This window comes from Penicillium robsamsonii (assembly GCF_028829455.1).
Source record: "Penicillium robsamsonii strain IBT 29466 chromosome Unknown utg000004l_segment0_segment0, whole genome shotgun sequence".
Classification (NCBI taxonomy): domain Eukaryota; kingdom Fungi; phylum Ascomycota; class Eurotiomycetes; order Eurotiales; family Aspergillaceae; genus Penicillium; species Penicillium robsamsonii.
Window position 1 is genome coordinate 877066 of NW_026643222.1, and position 14158 is coordinate 891223.

Sequence of the window (14158 nt, forward strand, 5' to 3'; positions counted from 1 at the left end):
ATACTCTGATCACATTGTTGGTGCCCGGTCTCAAAGGAGACTGTTCAGGGGGGGGGGGGGGGGGGGGGATGAAAGAGCCACTGAAACAATCGCTTGTGTTGTCAGTATGTCACCATGTGAGTGGAACATTGGTGTCATAAGGCCAGAAAACATAACAGGGATTTGGGTACACCAACGCGGCGAACGCGAAGGGGATGGGACGAACTGAAGCAGACCCAGATGGTTGTGCGCTAAAACTACCTTGTCCATTGATGAGTACCAACAGACCAGAAGTCGGCGAGGCAAAGGGGGTTCGCTGCAGCATAGTTGTAGTTCTCATCGGGAGCGTATTGCAAATTCTAATTAATTAAATCATCTGTGTTCAGCACTCAGAGCTTACATTTTCAACTTAATAAAACTTACTCCTTATGGAAACCTGATTCGGCAACCTCCCTGGGCAATGGTTCCTCGCGTGCCTCGCGACATTAGACAAGATGGTCTGCTCGTATTGCTGGACATGGAAGCAATGGCCTGTAAGATATGTTTAGCAACCAGTCCTTCATAGCGACAATAATGAAAGACTCACGAAAGAGTCGGTGTTGTGGGCAAAGTAGAGTTCGATGCCGTAATTGTTTTTCTTCACAATGACCACTCCGAGGGCCCCAAAGAGAATGCTGTTACTCACGGCAGAGTGTTCTAACAGACAAAAGCAAACGAATGTCAGTGTTTGGGAAGTGTCAGCAGTGAAAAGAATAGAACGCACCATTAAACTCCCTTTTCATCCACCCCCTAAGAGCTTCTTCCTCCATGACCTGGGTAAAAACGCCGTTGTCGCCCATCTTCTGACTGTAATACATCCTTTGCGCGCATGTGCTTGCCGCCAGTGTTGAGGCAATGAGCTCTCCAGTCCCGGATGTAACGACTGCACAAGTGGTTCCATCTGGATCAGTTGGGTCTTGTGGAATAACATGAGTGCCAATGCCAATTAGGGCTGCAGGTCCAATCCGACCTCGGTGCTTCATGCCAATGCCACCAGAAGAAGATCCTGCTGCAATGTTCCCGTACTTGTCAATGGCAATCGCGCCAACAGTGTCAGTGATGCTGTCTTCCCCGTCTTGTTCACTATCAGCAGCATCTGAGCTCTCTGTGGTGATATGCTCCCCGTCTTGTTCACTATCGGGGGAATCAGGGCTGCCATCCCGAAATGAGGACAAAGGTGAGGCAGGTGGCTGCACAGGTAGATGGGAAGTTGAAATCTTGGCCCTTTTCTGATTTCCATGCTCCAGTGATGATGCCGGGCGCCCTTTCACATCTGCAAAAAGGTTTGGATTGGGCAGGGTGTTAATTTCCTCATCCGCTGCATGGCTGGTAGGATGGGCTTCGGGTTGAGAAGCACGCTCGAGACGTTTCAGGCGAGTGTCAAGGGGAGTCACTGGCCGGCGAATCCAGGGATCGAACACTTCGCCGCTGGTTTCATTTTCATAGTCATCAACCTCTGCGGCCCATACCTGATAACGCTCTAGGGCGACAGGTGAGATCAAGGCCTCCGAGGGTATGATCACCATGCCATTCTCCCATGCAAAATCCTTAGCACCTTCTCCGACCAAGAAGTTCGGTGGCACCCTTGACATGCCCATCTGCACATTGGACTTGTCATAAATCTTTCGAGCAAGCATGATCGGATTCTTGATATCTAGCAGGCTCGTTAGGCAAGACTTTATAAAGAGACACAACAAACTTACTGGGCACAGCTCCAGCTGCTCCACTTAACCCGTGGTGGTCGACAATCGAGGCGTCGCCCTCGACCACCCCCTTTGCGTTTAAGTTGCTCCCAAACCCTGCATTTGTAATCGGATTATCTTCAAGCACCATCAGCGCTGCTTCGACGGCGTCGACGGCGGTGCCACCACCCTTTAAGAATGCCATGGCCTTGAGCGAAGCTCTAATTCACTTGTTAGACTTTGTAACCATCAAATTTATGAAATACTGAGACTGACACTTCACAGGCCTTCAAATGCTTGTGCTCATTCTCGTGGCTGTGGAAACCCGCTCCAGCATGAATGAAGATGGCACAAACACCTTCGTTGCGGGACGCTTGCGACATATTAGGTTGTGCACGATTGACCGAGGTATCAAGCCAGGGTCAACAAAACGATGTGTGTAAAATCTAGACGCAACAAAAGCGTCACCGATTGTGCTCAAATATCAAAGTTGATATATCGAATCACGTATGTTGGGAATATGCAGTCTGCAACAAGATCGGGCTGAAGTGAAGATATGGATGCGGCGCGTAAGCTGGCAAACAAATCTTCGACGCGTCCGTGATGGGCTGGCCGATTGTTGATCAAAACGCGGTAGCTCTTTATGAGTTCTGCACTTGAAATTGTAACGAGTGACCGCCTGTTAAAAGACCACTGGAAACCAATGCTCTAATGCTATGGCAGACTGAGGCACGGGGAGTGAAGCGAGAGAAGACAAGAGTCTACGGGGAGACCATCCGTGTCAGAGTGAGAGAAGAATACACAGAATGAAGGGCAGCACTGCACATGTGCCACTCATCAGAAATGATATTGTTGGAATGATAAAAAAGTGAGAGATGATGAGGGTCTTAGGGATTGAGGATGTGCGAATGGATAGTCAGACAAGATTGCAAATATATGGGAGTATCTCATAGCACTGGTCGTTCTTGCCATTTTGGTGTAGTTTCACTTTTTACCTGAAAAATAGGCGGTAAAATTGGCATCACCTAGGCAGCATATCTTCAGTGGTTGCTTGTTTTCTCATATAGAGCCTGAGGATCTTTTTGATACTTCTCGGCACATGATGTTGACGTGTGACCCCTTAGGTAATCTGACCTCCGGGCACTGCATCTCCCCCCGCCTTGTCTGCCTGTCCTCTTGGTCTCTTGAAGTCAGGGTGATTTCGGCTACCAATTGAGATTCAGCCGATTCCCTCGTTATTGCCTCAGTCTATACATTGCCTAGACTTCTTTCAGCTCCTTATTACATTGTGATCGTGCCCAGGCCCAACCACCCGCCATGGCGTCCCAAACCCCAGCCGTTGTCATGGACAAGTAAGCTCACACCTACAAGGATTAAGAGAATATTTAGTGCTGACTCTATACCTTTCTCTAGCGGAACTGGCTATTCCAAGCTTGGTATGTGGTATCTGTAGTGATTAGGGAGCTCGCGATCACAGATTAGGCTGACATGCTATCTCCACTATTTCAGGTTTCGCCGGTAACGACTCCCCCTCATTTGTATTTCCCACCGCAATTGCAACCAGGGCTGCTGGAAGTGCCGGAAGCTCCGGGGGCCGGCCCCCAGTCGCAAACAAGCCCTCGTTCCTAGGTGCTGGCGGGGGTAGCTCCAACCTGTCCGCAAAGCGTGGCACGGAAGACCTGGATTTCTTTATCGGCGACGAAGCACTGGCTGCGGGCAATGGCCCAGGATATGGTGTTAACTACCCGATCCGACACGGACAGATCGAGAACTGGGATCACATGGAACGATTCTGGTCGAACTCGATCTTCAAATATCTGCGCGTGGAGCCCGAGGACCACTATTTCCTACTCACCGAACCTGTAAGACAACTGCGCATGCTACCAGCGGGCTGTTTTCAACATGATGAGACCTGACATTACTGGATTATAGCCTCTGAACCCTCCCGAGAACCGCGAGAACACCGCCGAAATCATGTTCGAGTCGTTCAACTGCGCCGGTCTTTACATTGCTGTGCAAGCAGTTCTCGCCCTTGCCGCATCATGGACGTCCTCCAAGGTGACAGACCGTTCCCTTACCGGAACGGTCATCGATTCGGGTGACGGTGTTACCCACGTTATCCCCGTCGCCGAGGGCTACGTCATCGGGTCCTCCATCAAGAGTATCCCGATTGCTGGACGAGACATCACATATTTCGTGCAGAGCTTGCTACGTGACCGTGGAGAGCCCGACAGCAGCTTGAAGACAGCAGAGAAAGTGAAGGAGGAGTACTGTTATGTCAGTCCCGATATTGTCAAGGAGTTCGCACGTTACGACCGCGAGCCAGATCGCTTCCTAAAGCACACCGTCACTGCGCCGAACGGGCGGAGTGTAAACATCGACATTGGATACGAACGTTTCCTCGCCCCGGAGATCTTCTTCAACCCCGAAATCTACTCGTCCGACTTCCTCACCCCGCTCCCCAATGTTGTTGACGGCGTCATCCAGTCCTCCCCCATTGACGTCCGAAGAGGCCTCTATAAGAACATTGTGCTCTCTGGTGGCTCTACTCTGTACAAGGACTTTGGCCGTCGTCTACAGCGTGATATTCGTCACTTGGTTGATGCACGAATCCGTGCCTCCGAGGCTCGTAGCGGTGGTGCACGGAGTGGTGGTCTCGATGTCGCTGTTGTCACCCACAAGCGCCAGCGCCACGGTCCCTGGTTCGGAGGTAGTCTGCTGGGCCAGACGCCTGAGTTCCGGAGCTACTGTCACACTAAGGCAGAGTATGACGAGATAGGTCCCAGCATTGTGCGGCGATTCGCACTGCTTGGTGGCCCGGGAAGCTCGTAGGGGGAAAATGAGTGAACCTTATCATTAGATACTTGTCAATCGATGTAGCTCAGCCTTGTTCATAGTTCGTTGTTTTATCTCTTTTCTTTCTTCCTCCGGTGGTGCTCTCTATTTTCTTTTTACCCAAAACGGCTTGGCGCCGGTGTTCATGGGCATTTTCTACAGTGGACTCAAAGCCAATTCACGACGTAGAGCAATTGGCAGATTGGCAGTCTATAGCTTGGATGCCTTGAAACGAAATCCAAAATGAAATGAAAATGTATTAAACAGCGTACATATCCACTATCGTCATCATGCATTTTTGGATTTTCCTTCCAGAACGCCATAGAATATGCAATATCGGGTAAATATATAGCCTACAAAGGCTCAAGACTATTACTTTTCAGACATTCCATCACTCAAACAGTCTCGGTCTGAGGGAAAGAGGTGCGGTTCAAAATAGCCACACCCTCCACATGACCGGTCTGAGGGAAGAAATCGAAACCACGGACGCTCTCAATCTCATAGCGAACATTTTGCTTCTCATCACCCTGCACCATAACAGCAACGTCACGAGCCTGGGTATGGACGTTACAGCTGACATAGACAACGCGACGCGGCTTGAAATCAAGCATCTGGCGCAGGAAGTCTTCTGAACAACCCTTGCGAGGGGGGTCAATAACCAGCAATGTCTGATCTGATGGGTATGGGACATCCTTGAAGAGAGTGGCCGCGTCGGCAGCAGCGAAGCCGGTGTTGGGAAGATTGTTTGCACGAGCATTTTCACGTGCTGAAACGATGGAATCGCCTCCAATATCGACACCAAGACTAGACTTGAACAATGGGGAGAGGGTGATTGTGAACAGGCCGGAGCCGGAGTACGCGTCCAAGAGGTACTTGATTGGCTTTGCGTCTTGGTCGTTGCCTGCTGGGATGGCTTGCGAGCGGATGTACTCTGTGAAGCCGGACAGGATTGAGTTGTTGTTTTGGAAGAAAGCACCTGCTTTGTTGCTGAATATATAATCATCGACGTACTCGAACGAGGTGGCATTGTTGTCTGTGACGCAACGCTTTTCTTCAATGTAGTTTTCGCGCTCAATGCGGATCACATCGCCTGTGTCTGCGTTGGGGGTAGCGGCAATTCCGCCGACAGTGGGAGTCTCTCCTTCGGTGGTAGGCGCGGCGTCTTTTGGGATTCGTGCGGTAGACTCGCGCATCAAGAGAGTGGCACCTCGCTTGTAAGAACGGATGTTCTCCGCAACTCGTTTCCTCTCGCTAGTGAGTCCGCGACGCACAATGTCTGTTCCAAGGGGACAGTCTTCGATGTCCATATCCAGTCGTCGGTTCTTGTATGTAAATCCAATCGGGGGGATCTGCGGCTCTTCGCCGTCTTGCTTAGAGCCTTTGCCGCAGCCACCATGTGCGAAATGTGGCGTGAGTTTTGTACGATATCCATATTGCATTGGCGAAGCAAATGTTTCTCCAACGGTAGGAACAAGCTCCGGGATCAACCCAGAGAAATTAGCATAGGCTTTCTCCACGATGCGCCGTTTGTGAGCAAGCTGGTCATCATAGGACATCATCTGAAGCTGACAACCGGAACACTCCCCGAAGTATTTGCATCCAATCAGCGCATCGTTTCTCTGGGGACCCGGTTCAACGACTTTAACAAAATCAGTCAAACTGTATGACAACGACTCGAAATGCTTGACTACTTTGACGCGCACAGTGTCTCCGGGGACGGTGAACGGAACAACGTAGACATATTTCCCATTCTCGGCGAGTGCCAGACCATCGCCTGTTGAGGAAAGCTCGACAACCTTGACATCAATCTCGGTGAACTTCTCGGGAAGGGACAGAGGCTCGCTGTCGCCATTGGTCTCAGCCTGCTCGGTTTCGTTGCGCTTGATAAGTTGGTTGATATCGCAAAGTAGGACCTCGTCGTGACCGCTGCTCTTGTTGTTCTTGTCGACTCTCGGCTTCTTGCGCTTGCCATCGAAGTGTTTCTTAGGACCGTTCTGCATTATTGCGGGGACTGGCGCATTCGTTGAATGGCGGTGGTAATATAATTTGGATGCTGGTCGCACTTGAAGGGCTGTTAGAGTCTGGGAAGACAAAGAAGAAGTCAACCGCCAAACAGAAGACCGTACTGCAAACATATAAGTTGCAAAGCGACAGCGAAATAATTTCTGGAACGAAAATCATCAAATGGGAAATTTATTAGAAACGCATCTAACGCGTCGCTGATTGGTTAGAGACTGACCGCCCGCAAGAAAGAAATTCATCCCGACGCTTCACCTCCGACTGGCCTCTTCTGCCTTTGCGTCCCCCAATTGTCTCCGCATTTCGCGTTTTTCTTTATTTTTAAAGCTCGTAACCGGCCTATATTAGGCTGGGGAGCTCATCGCAACGTCATCATGAACATCACACGGCCGGCACGATGCCTTTTATGCAGCTTCACCCGTGCTGCCACCCCGAGCACGCGAGTCCCTCGACGCCAGTTCCACCCTACTCCTGCGACTCTCTCAAACCGGAAACCCAAGTTCCCTAATGTCAAGGCTCCTCGGGTGGATGAATACCAGCCGTACACGGAAGAGCAGAAGGCTAAGCTCGCCCAGGAGTACTCGGAGGCACAGATGGCCGCCATTGAAGCCGGTGAAGCTGCTATCGACCCAAAGGATATGGCAGAACAGTTGAACGAACGCAGCGATCCTATGGCATTCAAATACATCGACGACTTCTCGGTGATTGAGCCCGGCATTGATCGACACCAGCGCGCTCCGGAGTCGAACTCGGATTACAATTTCAAGCTGAAAAGCGAGGATGATTTCGTGAACGATTTCGGAAAGTTCTTTGCTGAGATGCCTGATAACGCGACAGGTAAAGACTTCGTTCGGTTCGCGGACAACCTGCGCCTCACCCACGGCAAGGAGGAGAGCGAGTTGGCCCCACACAGCGCACTTGTTCCGGATCTCTTCGGACCCGGGGAGACCATCGATGAGCCCCGTGTGGAAGAGCAGAAGACAGCCGCAGAGAAGGGCGAGAAGGAGCGGTCCGCGGAGGCCGAAGAAATGACAGATGCCCTCAAGAGCCTGCTCCTGGCCACGGGCTACACGGAGAGCCAGGTCAAGGGCCTCCGCACCAAGACCCTTGTTTCACACAGCGTCACCAACCAGACTCGACTAGGAAAGGTCCGCCGTGCATACCGTCTTTCTATTGCCGGTAACGGAAATGGTCTGCTGGGTATCGGCGAGGCCAAGTCCGATGAAGCCTCCGACGCAAAGATCCAGTCGCAATACCGTGCCATCCGAAACATGCAGCCCATTCCCCGCTACGAGAAGCGAACCATCTATGGTGATGTCAAGGGCAAGGTTGGAGCTACAGAGTTGCAGCTGATGCACCGTCCACCAGGTATGTTTAGTTCCATATCCCCGGGCATGTTCTTTTTGCTAATAATCATAGGGTTCGGACTCCGTGTCCAATACCTCATCTACGAGATGTGCCGTGCTGCCGGCATTCACGATCTATCCGCCCGAGTTGGTCGCTCAAGGAACCAAATGAACACAGTCAAGGCCGCCTACGAGGCACTCATGAGCCAGCGTAACCCCGAGCAGATTGCTCACGCACTCGGCAAGAAGATTGTCGACGTGCGCAAGGTGTACTACGCAGGTAAGATCTAAGGCCCCCCATAGCCTTAACTTGCTGTTTCGCCCCAGCGTGTATATAATGCTTCTCCTTTCCTTCTTCTTGTGTCTTTCGCATGTACTTGTATAAGTTGGTTGTTAAACATGAACGGTCATCAATTCTCCAGTATTCTGGGCTATTCACAGCGTATCTGGAAAATCATATATCAACAAAGTTCTTTTGCATAAACACCATCTGTCTCACGCCAAAACGAAAACTTAGAAATAACACCCCGGGTATAATACGCGAGTAAACAAGAAAAAAAAAAAGAACTCTCAAACGCAATAGACAATGTTTATGCCTTCCTTACTGGAAGGTCATGTCTCCCTCCCCCTCATAGCCATGCTGATACTGGTGGTCCTGAAAATGCTGATCCTCATTCTGCTGTTGTTGTTGTTGCTCTTCATTCTCATTCCAGATCTGCTGCTGCAAGACAATGCTATAGACACTGGCCTTGAGCAGAGTGCATACAGTCGCAGTCTTGCGCTCAAGGAGACGAAGACCATCGAGGGGCATGGAGGCGGGGGAGCCGGCGAGGTCGGCGAGTTTATCAGAGAGCTGCGAGGCATTAATCAGTAACCAGTATAGCCAATATTGAGAGCCCAAGTAATTTCCAGCACGACATTGTATCCTTTCCCTGTGAAGAGATTGTCCCAGAAAGATAAAATCAAACAAGGTCTTCTCCACGTACCTGATTGACATTCCGCAGCAAGCGAGCGTATTCTTCCAGCACTTCCTGCTCTAAATCTGAAACGAGGGGGTTATCACCCAGAAGGGGGTTGTTCGAGCCCCGGCCGTGCGAGGCGTCTGCGTCGCCCATTGATTGGATTGGAGGGGATGGTTCCGCGGGGTCGACCTCGGAGAAGGAGTAATCGTTATCTGGATCTTCGGGCACGAAGGCTGACATTGTGATTTATGTTTATTTGCGGTGAAGGTTGTGGGTGTTGAGCTGCCAAAGCCGTGAAAGCTGTGTTGGGATGATTTTGTTTTTTCTGGGGTTCCGCTGCGACGCGTTCCCCAAGCTTACGATATCTACTGGGGTGGATTTTATGCCTTGGAACTTATTTCAACGTCATTCAATAGATTTCTAGATGGCCTTTTCAAAAGGACTCCCAAAAACATTTTTAATGTATATTGGGAATATTCAAATAACGCAGGTAGTGTAAAAGATGCCGTCCTATCAATAACATTCCTTTAATATGGTCTGACCACAAAGAATTGTCTCATATGAGTACCTCAACTGATATTCTTTTCTTCCAAAAAAAAAAACAAAAAGAGTCTGACCGCTGTAATAAGAACCCCGTCTCAGTTCCTTGGTGCCAAACCCCGTCCTACGGTTGATATTACCATGTCTATTAGAAGTTTGTTTTATGGGACTCTTGTAGGTCTAAAACAGAGTACATAAATTATTGATGTGGGCACAGTCTCTAGGATGTACTACAATATATAGGCTTCATCTTTCGCAACCCCATACGGAGAACTCCGTTTATTGTCCGAAATAGCAAGCACTCATTTCGTCTACAATATGGAATCTAAGCCCGCCCTGTTGAGCAACAACCAACCACGCTGGTTATTGGACAAACTGTGCGGCCTTAGAAGGTTGTACCGCGTTAGCGCTTTCCCAGTCGCGGTAGCCTGTCCGCACGTTCTCCGTACTCCGTATCCGTACCTATATCTAAAAGAAAATCTCGGAGAAAATTCAGCGCTCGGGAAAAACGCCCCTTTTGAGCAACTGCCACAGGTGGACTTGAAACCACTGGAACAGCTGATGTTGTGTACTATTCGCCCCTATTACCTTCCCCATCTTGACAACTGAGAATGAAAAGAAACCATATATCTAGTAGCATACTCCGTAGAGGTGGAGAGATCTACATGTGGATTGTTGCTTGTAGTTGACAAGTAACTAGTAACTAGAATTATTTAGAAGATTGATAGATTGGCTCCTGAAACACAATTGTTCTGTTACATCAAAAAGAAAGATCATCGTGTTACATGCTATCTTGAAGGCCTGAGATTGTCAACTCGGTTGCAACATAGTCCGTTATAATGTGGGAATTACCCCGTAGCTAGGACTGGATTGGTTGTAGCTATCCACATTTGAACTACCTGGCTGAAGGATTTTGAAGACTGAACCCGACGGGCGCCCGTTTTCTCTTTTTTTTTTTTTTTCCTTGGCTATCAACGATGCTATGAACAGAGCTGATCTTTGACTGGCAGAGTATTCTCATGGGTTAATAAAATTGGTTGGAAGAAGCTCTCGAGGAACTAAGCTCACAATTCGGCCCTAGTGACCCCCATTGTCGAGTAGGATGCAAGCCTTCTCAAATCGAGGGCGGGCTAGCGAAGTGCTGAGTGGGTCAAGTCAATTTATATTTCTGCCTCAGGTTAGGTAGCGTTTTCCAATTGATTTCGAGATCATTTCCCTAATTAGTTGGGAAAGTTTCGAGTGACACGGTTGACTGTGGGAACACATCCTTCACAGGATATGTGAAAACTCATGTGAGCTCAGAAATACTGTGTCTCATGCTCCAGAAATCCGCATTTAGAAGTGGATATTCTTTATCTGCCCCGTGGTGGCTTCCTGTACCACACACGCTTTTAGGACAAGTTCCCCTGAGAAAAGACACTGCCAAGAGTTTAGAGGTATTAGCAGACATTCTCTAGAAATTATACGGAGTATTGCCCCACGAAATGCGCAGGTCTTTTACCGCGCGGCGCGTCCCAGGACGAGCCACCTGCGCCTCTACTTTATTTAATTGGAAGCCTAGATCCTCAAGTTTCTGATGCGACATGGTCGCCTCGAATAACTAATTTAAAAACGCCAATTCAACTAATATGGACTTGCGATAAATTTGCCGCCCCTAACAACGGATTGACTCTAGTGTAGAAAACGAGCCTTGGCTTTGCGTTTTCCACTTTAAAATCATGTCCCTCCCGAGGGATGGAAATAATATTCGTTCTCTCATGTGGATCAGGGAAAAAAAAGGAGACACATTGCACGTCAAGTGGCGACGCCTTACGTAGGGCCTCGGAAGAAGACCAAATACGTAAGTGTCCTTAACTAGGAAGTTGGCGATAGTATCCAGGTCCCAGATTGCGGGGCTCGAGCGGTAATAGAGGGGCAGCAAAGGGAAGATCGGTTTTCTCTCGACAGTTCACAGACGTTTTCTAAAGTTATGGGGCCTGGTCCCTTGACCCGAAATATGATATAGAGTTGCCCCCAAGATATCCAAGATATGTTTTCCTAGGGTTTGGGGTGGACACGTGTCAAGGTTTTTCCAAAACTGGTTAGTTCCCTGGACGCTTTCCATCCCAAGTTTGGCCAAGAGAGGTTAACCCAAAGAGGTTAGTCAATATCTATATCTTTGCGAATACGAATCGCCACTTTTGGAAGATAATTGTTTGACTTTTTCAGGGGGTCAAACATTCCATTTTTAGGGGCAATGGAGAATGTTCTCTGTGGATTCTAATATTTAGAAAACGTGCCATCTGGAGTGGAGTAAAGGTTGGGATAGGGGAAGGCTATTCGAGAGATCTAATTCAATTTCCGACAGGGGCACCCAAGGTTTAAGCTTGTTTTAGCTCAACTTATCAAACTGGATATGCAAAAGTATGGTATAGTTGACTTGATACGCGTATGGACCATATTTTGTCTTCGCCACAGTGCCCACAAGCCTTGTCACACTGCCTGATGATGTCCAATAATACATTAACGCACCCAGACCTCTCCACTTCATTCCCCATGGAGTTCTCCCGTGTCCACATCTCGGTTGGACCACTTTACACTGCCCCTTTGTGTCTGTCCCCTGGAGAGGACCGGGATGTCTTGCGTTACGCTACGTTATGCACTAGGCAACTTAATAGATTAATGGATTCATGTGGGGGAGTAAAAAAGCAAAGAGAGAGAGGTCCGCAAGGAATTGCTTCTTATATCTGAACGCCATATCCTTCTTTCATGTCAATCCTTTTGATCTAAAAAAAATAACGGTCATATCTCATCGCATTCTTTGGTTAACCATACCAAATGGGCAAGATGTCTACCCCAGCTAGGGCTAGGGACAATGTATTCTCAAGACGCGAGATCGAGGGCATGCTCGCTGAAGGCAAGTTGATTATCATTGTCGACGGCAATGTCCTCAGATTGGATGCTTGGATCAGATATCATCCCGGAGGTGATATGGCTATCAAGCATATGATTGGAAAAGATGCCACAGATGAAGTCAATGCGTGAGTCTCCCCAGAGTCTCCTCCATTCTTGTTTAATTTCATTGCGCATTATACTGATACCCTTTGCAAAGACTCCATTCACAAGAAGCCCGTGACCGCATGAGCAAATTCCAAATTGGCCGGATCGAAGGCTACTGGGCCAACTTCCTCCCTCCCATCCAAGGTGGCAAATTCCGCCCATTGATCGAAAATGAGATCGACGAAGATCTAGTGAGCTCAGAATTATCCAGCGAGGAGATTTCAGCACCGCCATCGCCCATCTTCGAAGCCGAAGATGAAAGATTGGGCCTCAGACGCAGACTATCAGTATCAACCATTTCCTCGGCAGTCAGTGCGGTCCCTCCACCAACAGAAGACAAACCACGAGCCTACGTGATTGATGCTCGAACGCAAGAGGAGATTGAGATGGACTCGGCCAACTACCCTCCTCTCGACGCAGAACACCAAGATTACGTTGTACAGAGATATCGGGAGCTACACCAGCGCATCCGTGCAGCAGGCCTGTTCAAGTGCAACTACACAGCCTACGCTATCGAGATCAGTCGTTACACCCTCTTCTTTGGACTATTCCTCTTCTTCCTCCAGCGTTCCTGGTTCTGCCTATCGGCCTTCTTCCTCGGCTGTTTCTGGCACCAACTCGTCTTCTCCGCTCATGATGCCGGCCACATGGGTATCACGCATAACTATCAGATTGACACCACCATCGGCATGATCATCGCCGACTACCTGGGCGGCCTAAGCCTTGGCTGGTGGAAGCGCAGCCACAACGTGCACCACATCGTAACTAACGCCCCCGAGCATGACCCCGACATCGAACTGATGCCCTTCTTCGCGCTATCGCACCGCTTCTTCACCTCGCTCTACAGCACCTACTATGACCGCATCATGACATACGACGCCGTGTCCCAGTTCACCGTCAAATACCAGCACTATCTGTACTACCCCATCCTCCTCTTCGGCCGCTTCAACCTCTACTTCCTTAGCTGGGAGCACATCATCGTCGGACGCGGACCGAAACACGGCGCCGGTTGGTGGCACCGCTGGTTCGAGTTTGCTGGCCACATCTTCTTCTGGGCTTGGTTCGGCTACGGCGTGGTCTGGTGTAGCATTCCGACTTGGTTTGACCGTGTCGTCTTTGTTCTAATTTCGCATATGGTGACTTCGCCGCTGCATGTGCAGATTACGCTGTCGCACTACGCTATGTCCACTGCTGATCTCGGCCCGCTGGAATCTTTCCCCCAGAAGATGCTCCGCACTACCATGGACGTCGACTGCCCGCCTTGGTTGGACTTTTTCCATGGTGGTCTCCAGTTCCAGGCTATCCACCACCTGTACCCTCGTATCCCGCGACACAATCTGCGCAAGACGCAGCAGTTTGTTCGGGAGTTCTGTGAGGATGTGAAGATTCCGTATGCGGTCTTTACCTTCTACAGCGGTAATAAGGAGGTTATTGGTCGTCTTGCCCACGTTTCCAGACAGGCGAGACTCTTGGAGGAGTGTCGCAAGGCTTGTGCGGCGGATCCCCATATGCATTGAAGATGTTCGCTCTTTTGGAGTTGAGCTTTTGAGATACCCATTATGTAGTTTGTATACTTTTGCAAATTGGGATCGCTTAGAATTGTGATATTATATTGTACCCTGCAAGCGAAACATCCACATTTTTTTATATTAAGAAAAATTTCAACTATTTACGTACAACACCTGTTTTTCTGCTTCCAATAGTACTCTTCTAAACT

General features: G+C 49.4%; 6 protein-coding genes across 6 annotated transcripts; 3 read left to right on the forward strand and 3 right to left on the reverse strand.

The window, feature by feature from the left end:
* Nucleotides 1–405: 405 nt before the first annotated feature.
* N7447_007811 (threonine aspartase 1) lies at nt 406–2083 on the reverse strand (the record flags this gene model as incomplete). The annotated part of the gene is made up of 5 exons (XM_057232073.1): nt 406–510; nt 566–675; nt 743–1672; nt 1722–1921; nt 1977–2083. The coding sequence occupies 5 exons, from the start codon at nt 2081–2083 to the stop codon at nt 406–408; spliced, it is 1452 nt and encodes a 483-aa protein (XP_057083838.1).
* A 934-nt stretch (nt 2084–3017) lies between these two features.
* Nucleotides 3018–4532, forward strand: N7447_007812 (actin-related protein 3; the record flags this gene model as incomplete). The annotated part of the gene is made up of 4 exons (XM_057232074.1): nt 3018–3052; nt 3114–3136; nt 3210–3562; nt 3633–4532. The coding sequence occupies 4 exons, from the start codon at nt 3018–3020 to the stop codon at nt 4530–4532; spliced, it is 1311 nt and encodes a 436-aa protein (XP_057083839.1).
* A 398-nt stretch (nt 4533–4930) lies between these two features.
* N7447_007813 (tRNA (uracil(54)-C(5))-methyltransferase) lies at nt 4931–6535 on the reverse strand (the record flags this gene model as incomplete). Its single annotated transcript, XM_057232075.1, has 1 exon — nt 4931–6535. The coding sequence occupies one exon, from the start codon at nt 6533–6535 to the stop codon at nt 4931–4933; it is 1605 nt and encodes a 534-aa protein (XP_057083840.1).
* A 393-nt stretch (nt 6536–6928) lies between these two features.
* On the forward strand, nt 6929–8191 carry N7447_007814 (mitochondrial 37S ribosomal protein uS5m; the record flags this gene model as incomplete). Its single annotated transcript, XM_057232076.1, has 2 exons — nt 6929–7922; nt 7974–8191. The coding sequence occupies 2 exons, from the start codon at nt 6929–6931 to the stop codon at nt 8189–8191; spliced, it is 1212 nt and encodes a 403-aa protein (XP_057083841.1).
* A 310-nt stretch (nt 8192–8501) lies between these two features.
* N7447_007815 (DASH complex subunit DAD3 family protein) lies at nt 8502–9102 on the reverse strand (the record flags this gene model as incomplete). The annotated part of the gene is made up of 2 exons (XM_057232077.1): nt 8502–8753; nt 8887–9102. The coding sequence occupies 2 exons, from the start codon at nt 9100–9102 to the stop codon at nt 8502–8504; spliced, it is 468 nt and encodes a 155-aa protein (XP_057083842.1).
* Nucleotides 9103–12228: 3126 nt separating this feature from the next.
* Nucleotides 12229–13958, forward strand: N7447_007816 (fatty acid desaturase; the record flags this gene model as incomplete). The annotated part of the gene is made up of 2 exons (XM_057232078.1): nt 12229–12422; nt 12494–13958. The coding sequence occupies 2 exons, from the start codon at nt 12229–12231 to the stop codon at nt 13956–13958; spliced, it is 1659 nt and encodes a 552-aa protein (XP_057083843.1).
* Nucleotides 13959–14158: the final 200 nt, after the last annotated feature.